An 11,940-nucleotide genomic window follows, 5' to 3' on the forward strand; every position below is an offset into this window, starting at 1 on the left:
TTAACACTCATTTCCTGAATCGAAAAAGATGTCAAGTTCATTTAGCAACATAAATGTCACTATGATAGCGTAGAAAAAAATTAACGCCAAGCCAACGCGCTTTCGTAGTTTGAACTTCGCAATATAAACCGTTGTATAGAGAAACGCAACTGCAAAAAGCAACGACACTATCGAATACTGCATTCCATAGGATGCGATTACATAATATGCATTAGTCGAAGCACCACCGTCAGCTACCGTACGGATGAACCAAGGCACTCCCAACGAAAACAGGATCGCCAGTGAGTTGGCACCCATAGCATTAGAAACACCCATTGCGCCATTTCCTGAAAAGAAATATTTATTATAAGAAGGTAAAAATCAAGAACAATCACAATAAGCTACCGGTTCTGATAACTATCACCGCGGAAATTGCTTCCGGCATGCAACCACCCATGGCAAGAAAAGTCAATCCCATGACGGTGTCTGGAATTCCCAAGGTGTATCCAATAATCGACATCATCCAGAACGTGAAAAACGAGCAGCATCCGATTAATATTATACACATAACGAACGTCAGTGGATACCAGCGTCGCATGGTGGCCGGATTTGGCACTAAGAATGTCAAAACGAAACGCATAGGCCAACTGAAGAACCACCAGAACGCGCGTAACCAAGTTTCACTAGAAACTTTCCAAAGTGTCATGGATGGATAGTCATCTGGAACTGCCACCGTATGTCGGGACGGTACTGGAAGTGGGGAGAATTAGTTAATTGCAATCTAAAGTTAGTTCTTTTATGAATTAATTTACTGTGCAACTCTCCTGCTCTCAGAGGCGTTTCCGCCATTTGATCTGATAAGATTGACGCCGTTGACATACGAACACCCGGCTTTTCCAAGGTCTTCCGGGGGGCTTCAGTAACTGGCTTTTCTCCCGTGACGCTCTGGCCGTTCCGTGCTGCTTCTTCTGCTTCTGCTCGTTCATTTTCTTCAATCTCCTTAACAACTCGTGCACACAAATTCCACTTTACTTCAATATATTTTTTAGCGAAATTCATTATTCGTCTGTTCTGGAACATGATGATGAAGTAATTGGCGAGTAAGATTACGAAAACCATGGCTTCCCACCAATAAATTCGACCGTCCCAGGCAAACGCCGTCAATAGTGCTATGTGTAAGGAGAAAACAATGGAATCTCGCGTCAACGGCCACCAATCAAGTTGCACCGGCTGTTTGTGAAGAAGTATTAATCAACAGCTTTTAGGGCAGAAATTCTTGAGATCTTACCTTTCTGGTGGCCAAGCCCGCCAGTGCGGCACAACCTAACGTGTTGAACAGTAGAGATCCAACGACGGTACCCAGTCCCATGTCGGAGTCAGCTATGAACGTGCTAATCGTGTTTGTGAAAAACTCGGGAATACTTCCGGCAATAGCCATAAAGGTTGCAGCGGCTACATCCTGGAAATTTAGAGTAAATGACTTAACAAAATAAGTAACGTACGAGTACACAAACATTTATTCTTGGATAAGAGCATTCGTAATTAGGGAGGGATCCAGTGGATAATAACTTTGAGTCATACGACACACACTTTTTATGGTTATAACCTTTCCCACGACACCGAATTGGATACATATGGTTACTGCTTGATAAGAGATTCTCGTTTGGTCAGGGTATCATGAAAACATCAACAACACTTACACAAAGAATAATTAGTAAATTGAAAAAACAGTTCTTAGTACACAGAATTTCACTAAGAGAAAGAAGAGTGTCAGTAAATTACTCAAAAATTAATTTTATTATACAGTAAACAATTAGAAAACAATTAATTAATTAGAAAACCAAACAATTAGTAAAATAACAATTGTCAAAATTACCCTATTCTCAAAAAATGTAAACCTGACTGAGTAAACGAGTAAAATTTTTAACATTGTTACATATCCGGATGACATCGGTGACTTACCTTCACTTACCGTTTCCTGGAAATGGAAACAACTGTTACAAAAGAGCTTTGCAAAATCACGATAAAAATCATAAAATGTGAATTTTTTCAAACCCCTACGTCCCCTCCGATTTGCCTAATTTTTATAAAATAAATTAGCGATTCCCAACCATTCTTGTGTCACGAGCTCCCTGGCTGGGTTCCGTATACTATTTGGCTGCGAGCTAAATTATTGGCGAACCCCTGGAAGCTGGAGTACCCCAATTTGTGAAACACCGGCTTAAATTATGTCCTAAAATTAAAGCTCAGACATTTCCAAATTACTCATATTTTTAAGCGGTTCTAGTTTTTGTGAAAGTGAGTCAAATCTTGACCAAACTCGTGTTCTAGTCTTTGACCTTGAAATGCGATCAGGCATTAATATTAATATTTTTTGAAACGATGGTTTTACAATTAATGGAGGGACGGTAGAGAAAGTCATGAAAATTTTTTTTGGATAAGGAGGGGAAAGAGTGGAAAGAAGGGGGGATAATAGGTAGCTACACTTAGCAAGTTGTCGTTGTGACTCCTATCTTTTGTATACTTCCAGCATAGGTCAAAAAATAGGAGTCACAACCAGGGCTTGAAAAGGGATCGCAAGTTGAATGTGACTGCCGTGAATGCGAACTTTCCGCATTCAAACTCCGCTTTTTGAACGATCATTTGACTGTTTTTCTTATCCAGTCAATCTGCCGCTTGTGCTGCTGCCGTCTTACAATTCATGCGGCATCTCAGCAAAAGCAAACAGTCAATCTCCCGTTTTGCTTTGCGCTTTGAGAATATAAACTGCAAACTGACTGGAAGCATACGGTGACGTATTTTTTCGTTTCTCTTTTTGTCTTCAAATCGGCTGCTCACAGTAATAGTTTGTCACCCGGACATCGGTCCGACGCAAGCGAAATATTCGTTTGTATTGGACGGAGTCCGACCAACTTCTCCATGCACATGTAGTGGTTGTTTTTTTGTAGTATTGAATCATACGATTGTGCGGTCGCTTTTCGTTAGCGTGGTGATTGCCAGTCATTTGACTGTTTTGCAGTCATTCGCTGCTCCAAACGGTAAAGGCAACTTGATCGAAACGAAAATGTCAAAAAGTTTTAGAACGCGTTCATTCTGTTGCGTGCATTCGGCGTTTGACTGAGCAAACTGCCAGTTGTGTTATGCATAGCGTTCGTATTCCACCTCTAAACGGACGGTGTGAACTTGAATGCGCGTTGGTGTGACTGCGGTAGAAAAAAAGGATCGGTCGAAGCCCTGGTCACAACGACAACTTGTTACCATGTACCTTTCAGCATTGCACAAAAGACCCCCCTTCCTTTCCACTCTTTCCCCTCCTTACCCAAAAAATTTTCTTTACTTTCCCCTACCGTCCCTCCATCAATTGTTAAACCATCGTTTCAAAAAAGAGTCAAATCTTACTCATTTTTGAGTCGAATTGCACTCATTTCCGCGTTAATCTTACTCGTTTGGGCGTCAAACTTTTTAAGCGTGTAAGAAAAAAGTTTATTTAAGAAATCAAAATGCATAGAATTGCATAGGTGCGTTGCATTTAATTTGATTGGATTTTTGGATAATTTGTCAAATCAGAAAGAGGGTCCATTAATAGATTTTCACAAGATTTTAAGCTGTAATATCTTTAAAAAAGTTTCATCTATCTTCAAAGAAAATTTAAAAAAGTTATATTTAACGGAAAATGATGCATTGGGTGGAGTTCCAAATATCAGTAAAATTTTATTATAATGAAAAATAGTCGACACAAACCGATTAACTATTTAAGCTGGAGATGCTCTATATACTTATCAACTGTTTTTGTAAAAAAAGAGTATAAAGGAATATCGTAAATATTATAGGTATTCAGAAATGTTAGACTTAGTGATATACTTGTAACTTTTAAGGTAAGTAAAGGTAAGGTAAGGTAAGTAAAATTTGATAGGCGTCATGGGACGCCATGGTCTAGGAGAGATGAGCGAAAACGGGGAGCTGTTTACAGAATTTTGTGGTAATAACAACATGGTCATTGGTGGATCGCTCTTCCCCCATAGACCAGTACATAAAGTCACGAGGGTTTCCCGCGAAGGCCGAACAGAAAACCAAATCGACCACATCTGCATCCGCCGGAAATGTCGAAGGAGCCTTCTTGATGTGCGCAACAAACGCAGTGCTGATATTGCATCCGATCATACGACGTCCGCCGATTCGAAAATCCTGAGGTGAAAAGGGCCTTTGTCGAACAACTTGAATCTCGAGCCTCGGAGCTGCCACCTGGTGGAACCGTCGAAGAGCAATGGACCGGCATCAAGAACGCCTTCATCTCGACCAGTGATGAAACCCTCGGCAAAGCGTGCAGCGGGCGGAGGGAGTGGATTTCGGATGAAACTTGGAGGAAGATCGACGAGCGCGGACCAGATCGGCTAAGACAGCTGCCCGTCAACGATACGCCGAACTGGAGAGGGCTGTTAAACGTGCTTGTAGGCATGACAAGAGAGCCTGGACTAACTCCCTAGCCGAACAAGGAGAAACCGCCGCCGCCAATGGTGGTATCCGTTTGTTGTACGATATTTCTCGCCGCCTTAGTGGTGCCAGGATGAATACAAAGACGCCGGTAAAGGACAGAGCTGGTCAGCTATTGACTGACCGTAAGAACAGCTTAAGCGATGGACTGAACATTTTGAACAACTCTTCCGAGTTTCAAATGTCAGAGACCAACAAAACCAGCAGCGTAGGATGCCTACAGTTCGTCGAATCAATCGCGTGAACTCGGAGGCGCCATCGCTGGATGAAATTGTGGCAGCCATCAAGAGTATGAAATGCTCAAAGCTGACCCATCTTTGTCAGCCCAGATGATGCATCAGCTTTTCAGCAATATTTGGGAAACCGCAACTTTTCCGGTGGACAGGATGCAGGGCATATTGGTCAAAGTCCCTAGGAAAGGAGATCTAACTGAATGCGGTAACTGGCGTGGCATCACGCTGCTCTGTATTACTCTCAAAGTACTCTGTAAGGTAATCCTCAACCGGATCCAGCAGAAGATCGACGCTACTCTCCGGCGGCAGCAAGCTGGATTCCGTGCTGGCCGATCATGTGTAGGCCATACCACAACGCTCCGCATTATATTGGAGCAGAGTAACGAATTCCAGGACTCTCTTCTGCTGGTGTTCGCTGACTTCGAAAAGGCGTTCGACCTACTCAATCACGAAAACACAGACTAACAGACGTAACACTTCGAATAAATTTTCTAACAAAACATCGTTTCAATCACACCCCTAAAACTTTGAAAAAACACTAGCATCACCTGGTGCAGTCTTCGCGCTACGCAAATCAGCTTGCTATAAACTTAGCAATGCTATAAATTTACTTGTATATTATCTGACAACAGCGCCAGTGCAAGCGAGCGGCGTTCTCGCGCAGCGACTGTGGTTTGAGTCTTGGCTTAAGTGAACATTTGAAATGATCGTTTTTATTGGCGATGGAATGAGGCTTCAGTGTTATGTCTGTTAGTCTGTGACAAAAACATCTGGGGCGCACTTAGGCGTAGTGGAGTTCCAGATAAGCTAGTCCATCTCATCGAGGCTCAGTACGAGGCGTTCTCGTGCAAGGTTTTGCACGACGGCGTCTTGTCCGACCCCATAAGGGTTACTGCTAGCGTGAGACAGGGCTGCATTTTATCACCGCTATAACTCACGCTTAGGCATCATTTTGGAGCAACCCTAGTTTTGGGAGATCCGATTTTTCAAACATAGTAGGGGATTGTCCCCTGTTGTGAAACGGCTCCGGTTGTGAAACACCCATCGTTTTTGACGTGTTTATTTAACTAGCACTACCAAATTACTACCAACGGTTCGTCTCATTGTACCCTACCTTTTGAGCAAACAACAATCAAAATACAGCTTTCAGAATATTTTGTAGGAAATATGTTCAAAAAACATGCCCGAAAAAGTTTTTTAGAATATTTTGGAATTGATTTTTTTGTCTATCGAATAAAATAGAAAAAGGCAGTAAGATGCATACAACCTTAGTTTTGAACCTCTATTTCATTACATGTACAAATTTTAAGTGATATAATGTACCTACTCAAAAAATATTACATAAATTTTTACTCGTCGTTCGCCCCGGTTGTGAAACAGTGAAGTTCTCCGGTTATGAAAAATTCTGAAAAACGATTATTCAATACTTTAATGATCACAAACATTTTCAACACACTTTTCAGGCACATGAGAGCCAAATCCGCATATTTGAGATCTCGAACTTCCTGTTTTTACATACATTGACTGCATTACAATTCAGGTTTAGATGATTAAATTAAGAAACTTATAAATTACTTTGCGTTTAAGGTGTTTTCCGTTAATCAATGAATGTAATATTTTATTTTCATTTCATGTTTCATTATTTTCTTCTTTATTTTTATTTTCTTTTATGGATTTTTCTAAGTGTTTCACAACCGGGGGCACTTTTGTTTTAGTCAAAAAATTCTATGTCTTCTAATTTCGCTATAACTTTTTTGTTTCAAGCAAAAAATATATGCTGTCTTTAGCAAAAACATGCGTAAGTCTTCAAACTTTCAAATGCTTTAAAACATTTTGGAATTAAATAATCCGTTCAAAAGCTATGACCAAAAAACAAAACCTGTTTCATAACCGGGGACATTCCCCTACCTATTAAAATAAATACGCCCTTTTTAAAAGTGATTCTTGAGCCTAGATGGTGCTAAATTCTGTGGAAGGTGCATATTTCTTCCTATCAAACACGTAGGTAACGTTTAGAATAAATACTTCAAGCTTTATCATTTACCTTTTTCACGTGGAACTACTAAAATTTGAAAACTGCGAAAATATGTTTGGTCCCGCCTTCAGAGAAACGTGAATACCTCAGCGAGATTTGAACATACGTCCATACTTTCTTCGGCAAAGTTATTCGTCATAGAATTTAACATCTATACAGTATACGTTCGTTACTCGGAGATACTGTTCGATACCCTGTTTTGACGTTTATTTAAATTAAATTTCGAAAATTTTAAATTTTTGCCAAATACAATAAATTTTTGTTACCAAATATGACTCCAGACATGCCACCATAACATTTTTATGAATGTATCAGATCCCAATGATTGTGAAAAAATAGTTAAGTACCTTTTTTCACCTACTTCAACATTTCTAAAAATATTTTTCTAAATATTTACTCCTAAAAAATGCCATTTTTTTTATAAAACTCAAATGTGCGACCTCTAAATCGCGGCAACCAATGCTGACGTCATATAAAAATTTTGTTGTGACACCCTAAGCTATCATTTGAGGAGTGAGCCCCCGGGTTTTCTGACATAGTGCTATTTTGGGACACTCTAATGTGTATACTTCGATGGTATTGAATCAAGCTTAAACTCTTGTAAGCTGTTCATGGTGTCTTCGGCTTCTATTTTCGCAGATGAGACTACCTATAATAGTGATGACGCAGATGCGGCAAGATATGTACCGGCTAATTTAGTGGATCTGAGGTTATTTACTATATAACCGAAAGGTTGATAACTGCCACCAATAACTAAAGCGTTCCTTCGCTGCGTGGTCTATAATTTTGAGTCGTTGTATAGAAGTATTGCGTAGCAATAAGTATAGAGATATTGCGCTATTCAATTGGCTGTATGAACAAAAAAGTTGGCTTAACTTCTCCCATAAGATTTACACGGGAAAACAAAATAAATTCCAAAGCAAAGCTGGTTTTTCATGCCGTCGCGAACAGCTTACTTGGAATAAAATATTAATTATTTGATACATTTTATAATCATAATTAACATTACATTATCTACAATACCGAGGTATATTTCAAAAGGTTTCGATTTTAAATAAAGTGGACATCTAACTCAAGCGATTGCATTATATCTACACTGATAGCTACAACCACGTGCCCTGATTTACTTATCCCCAATGATAAACCCCCCGTCCGAGTTTATGATAAAAAGTAAGAAAATCCAAGACTAAGTGAGAATTAAACCCAACCTTAATCCAACATATGATGGAAACACAGTCCAGTATTATGTCCAATCAGACTATACACACTTCAATAAATATTATAGGAAAAGCTCCTACACGCTTTTTAAGTACGTATATCGCAATGTCTTTCAAACAGTCACCATCTTTACTTATTGTCTTGAATAAGCAAACTGACGCTCGAAGAAAATTTATAATTAAATTGAATTTGCCCTCCAGCAGTCGGGGTAAAATCAATACGCTGTAATACTTTCCTTTGGGCAAGAAATGCGAAGGAGAGTGTTGTACAGCTATTGAAAAAACTGAGTGATTAAAAGAATTACGCGAATCGCTTCTTTTTTCTGCGAGTCCAGGTGAATATTTCATATTTAGAACGAATTTGTAACCTTTCTTCTGCAAAAAAGCCAGAAAGTGTGGCAGTGATAATCCTACATATCACATCGATATGTGAACTGGAAGTGATGACCAAACGTATATTCGCCGCAAAGCGTATATCACCTTAATCGGTTCAACGCTATCGCGCTAAACTTCCCTAGACAGACACGCTCGCATCGCGGACCTTTGTTCATTGTACTTAGATAAATATGGCGTTTAATTTGAGTGCCATAAATCAATTTCGGGCTGGCTGTGATTGCGGCAGGTTCTAATTATATAATTGACACCTACCTGTGTAAGCTTCAGATCTTCGCAGATACACTCGACGGACGGTAGAAAGTACTCGCTCACCACGTAAGCCAGGATGCAGAAGAAGTAGATAGCACCAATAAAATGAAGAATGATTGCCCCCTGCTGGCGCTGTTCCTCTGAGATTATTTAAACACAATTATTTATCGGCTCAGATTTTTCATTGCTAAAAACTGTCACTTACGTGTGAAAATATCATCCGGCAGCTCGTCTATAGCAGATCCCCCATCACAGAACAGCTCCACTTTCCGACCATCCTCAAGTATCCTATAGTTAATCCGTCGCCAAGGATACCAGTGCCAAATGTACTTCTCTAGTTCGATTCGTTCTTCTAGCGTAAGGGCAGGCAATGAAAAGGAATCGTGTCCGATATGACGGATGCTGATTTGAGAATCGTTATAATGCAATAACGGTGCTTCTGGTATGCGAGCTTCATGTTCGACATTGGATGTGTAATTATGATGGTCTGGGGAAACTGGAAATGTCACAAAAAAAGAAAATTTTACTTATTTGTCAGCTCAATAAATGACTTAGGTATAACTGTACTATTGAGATAGAAGATATTTTATGTAAAGTAAACTATCAGGAGCTGAATTTTGGATACATAATGGATACATGATACATTTTCCAGTGGCATTTTCCAGCTAGTTCGAAGCATACCGAAACTCTTTTTTCCACGAAAAAATGGTAGTGCAGAATGGAATATTCAGCATAGGACACGGCAACGAAGATGCAAACGGGTGATGAAAAACAACTTGGGTACCTGGAATATCCGACACTCCATGAAATGGCACGAGTCGGTTTGCTTCCGCAAGAATTGCATCAGAGGGAAGATGGCAGCTAATCTAATCTATGAGTTACTTTTTTATGACATAGAGACATTTTATGACTCGTGCATTTTGTAGTTCCGAATGCATTCCGGTTTAAATCTTGAGCTAATTCCCAGAAAATGGTTTTTATTGATTGCATATTTTACATTTTGTCATGCGCAGGACCTACGCTGAGAATCGGGGCAAACACGCTGACAGACGAACAACGTCACGCGCGGTACCTTGTAAGTCGCAAGGGCCTGCATAGTGTCATCGTCCTGCCAGTAAAAAAAAGTTAGAATAAAACTTCTCGGTCGGTGGTTTCTACAATAGACGGAAGAAGAGGCACAATTTATGTCTAAAAACAACCCAACCAGATACATCGCTACCTTAATAAGAGGGTTGTGCAGTCTCCTTTTGTCCAGCACCTCTGTGGTTCAAAGGTGCATGGGTACCAGCGAGCCATATGTCCTGGCGGGTGTTGTAGGTTTGAATCCGGTTATAATCTCAGATTATAGCTTGGTTTTGGTTCGACCCATACACCTTCAAGCATTGGACAAAAGGTAGGAGTCACAACGACTACTTGTTAAGCGTAGCTACCAAACCCCACCCCCGCCCCCTCACCTTTCCGCTCTTTCCCATCCATTCAAAAAAAAATCATTACATTCCCCTACCGTGCCTTCATCAATTGTAGAACCACCGTTTCAAAAAATATCAATGGCCAGAGGAATTTGCGGCCCGCGACATTCATGGGGCGATCTCGTTTGGCCCGCACCATGCTTATACTGGGCATCATTGCGTTAACCACTTAGTGTACAACTTTGTTCAGGGATTTATAAAGAGAAACATTACATTGGAAACCCAATAAGTAAGCAATTAAAGTAGCAACTAGAGTGCATGTGACGAGCCACAATGTGTAAATCATTTCCAGAGATGCCAAGGCATAGACCGGTAGAGAAGAGTATCGAGACTTAAAAGCTTTCCGCAACCGAAGGATTCACCATCTGTACAACTTACTTTTTACGTTTAGCGCACTTCTGGATGTCACCAATTTAAGAACTATTAGGGGACCATACATCAATTCTGACTACTATTTTGTTTTAGGAGTTTAAAATTCATGCACACTTTTGAAAGCATTGACAGTTTTGAAAGCGCGATGTTATGCTCTGTCAAATACACAGCAAGAAATAGCACAGCGCATCCCCTCAACTGATTTTTAGTATATTGTTCGGGTTTATCAAAAGCTTGTCGCGTACCAAAAATGCGATGTTTGCGATGAGCAAACAGCCAAACGGATGAGTCTATTCGGCAAATTGCTGTACTTCAACAGCAGACCAAGTGGGACTCAGTTGGTCTATGTGTTGGCGTTATTCAAGTGCTGCCAATATACAGGCCGACATCGGACGTGTCATTATGCCCGGTGTTACCCACTGGCACTGCCCGAAGTTCCACGCGTATTTCCCAACGGCCTATTCGGCCATTGTGGCCGATATGCTCAGCGATGCTTTTGCGTGCATCGGATTCACCTGGATTGCTAGCCCAGCGTGTACTGAACTGGAAGTGGAAATGCTAAACTGGTTGGGCAAGATACTGGGTCTACCGGAGGAATTTTTAGCATGTTCAGAAGGTCAAGCTGGTGGTGTTATTCAAGGAACGGCCAGTGAGGCTACCCTTGTTGCTCTTCTCGGTGCGAAAGCTAAAGTCATAAATCGAGTTCAGGAGGAACATCCAGAATGGGATGAAGCCTATATTATTTCTCGTATGGTGGGATACACTTCAATCCAATCTCATTCTTCCATTGAACGGACCGGATTGCTCGGAGAAGTCAAACTGTGTTCCCTGAAGGCTGATCCGAATCTTCAACTGCGTAGCGAAACTCTCGAGGAAGCCATCAAGCAAGATTTGGCCGATGAACTAATTCCCTTCTACGCTGTCTGCATCTTAGGAACAACCAACACGTGTGCTTTCGATCGTCTCGATGAATTTGGTCCGGTAGCCAACAAGTTCAATGTTTGGCTGCACGTGGATGCGCCTTACGCTGGATCAGCCTTTATCTGCCCAGAGTATCGTCACTACATGAAAGGTATTGAAATTGCTGATTCCTTCAATTTCAACTTCGACTGCAGTGCCATCTGGCTCTAAGAACCGTACTGGATTGTACATCCGTACCATCCGTAGAACCGTAATTGATGCTTTCAATTTGGATCATCTTTATCTGAAGCACGACATGCAAGGATCAGCTCCGAATTACCGCCATTGGCAGATTCCATTGGGACGTCGATTCCGGGCCTTGAAGATGTGGTTTGTGCTGCGCTTGTATGGTGTAGAAAATATTCAAGCTCACATTCGTCGTCATTGTGCATTCGCAAAACAATTTGAATCGCTCTGTCTGACAGATGACCGTTTCGAAATTTTCACTACCGTTCAGATGGGTTTGGTTTGTTTCAAGCTTAAAGGAACAAACAAACTCAATCAAACAAACAAACGAAATTTTTTCAAGATTTACCGAA

General features: G+C 40.8%; 2 protein-coding genes across 2 annotated transcripts; one reads left to right on the forward strand and one right to left on the reverse strand.

The window, feature by feature from the left end:
• On the reverse strand, positions 1-10,842 carry LOC128735682 (sodium/potassium/calcium exchanger 4-like). Its single transcript, XM_053830165.1, has 7 exons — positions 10,821-10,842; positions 8,806-9,096; positions 8,604-8,740; positions 1,268-1,438; positions 792-1,209; positions 385-729; positions 1-326 (listed from the first exon to the last, which is right to left on the reverse strand). Exons 1-7 carry the CDS (start codon positions 10,840-10,842, stop codon positions 1-3), a joined length of 1,710 nt encoding a protein of 569 aa, XP_053686140.1.
• Positions 10,843-10,996: 154 nt separating this feature from the next.
• On the forward strand, positions 10,997-11,572 carry LOC128737187 (aromatic-L-amino-acid decarboxylase-like). Its single transcript, XM_053831776.1, has one exon. It carries the CDS (start codon positions 10,997-10,999, stop codon positions 11,570-11,572), a length of 576 nt encoding a protein of 191 aa, XP_053687751.1.
• Positions 11,573-11,940: the final 368 nt, after the last annotated feature.

This window comes from Sabethes cyaneus, chromosome 2 (genome assembly GCF_943734655.1).
Source record: "Sabethes cyaneus chromosome 2, idSabCyanKW18_F2, whole genome shotgun sequence".
In the NCBI taxonomy this organism is placed as follows: Eukaryota; Metazoa; Arthropoda; class Insecta; order Diptera; family Culicidae; genus Sabethes; species Sabethes cyaneus.

Excerpts from the sequence above, each read along its gene's own strand:
- LOC128737187 (XM_053831776.1), top strand. The coding sequence starts at position 10,997 with ATGCTAAACTGGTTGGGCAAGATACTGGGTCTACCGGAGGAATTTTTA.
- LOC128735682 (XM_053830165.1), bottom strand. The coding sequence starts at position 10,842 with ATGACACGTCCGATGTCGGCCT. Across the intron at positions 9,097-10,820 it reads GACACGTCCGATGTCGGCCT|TTTCCCCAGACCATCATAAT; the intron begins GTATATTGGCAG and ends TGACATTTCCAG. Across the intron at positions 1,439-8,603 it reads AAGATCTGAAGCTTACACAG|GATGTAGCCGCTGCAACCTT; the intron begins GTAGGTGTCAAT and ends CTAAATTTCCAG.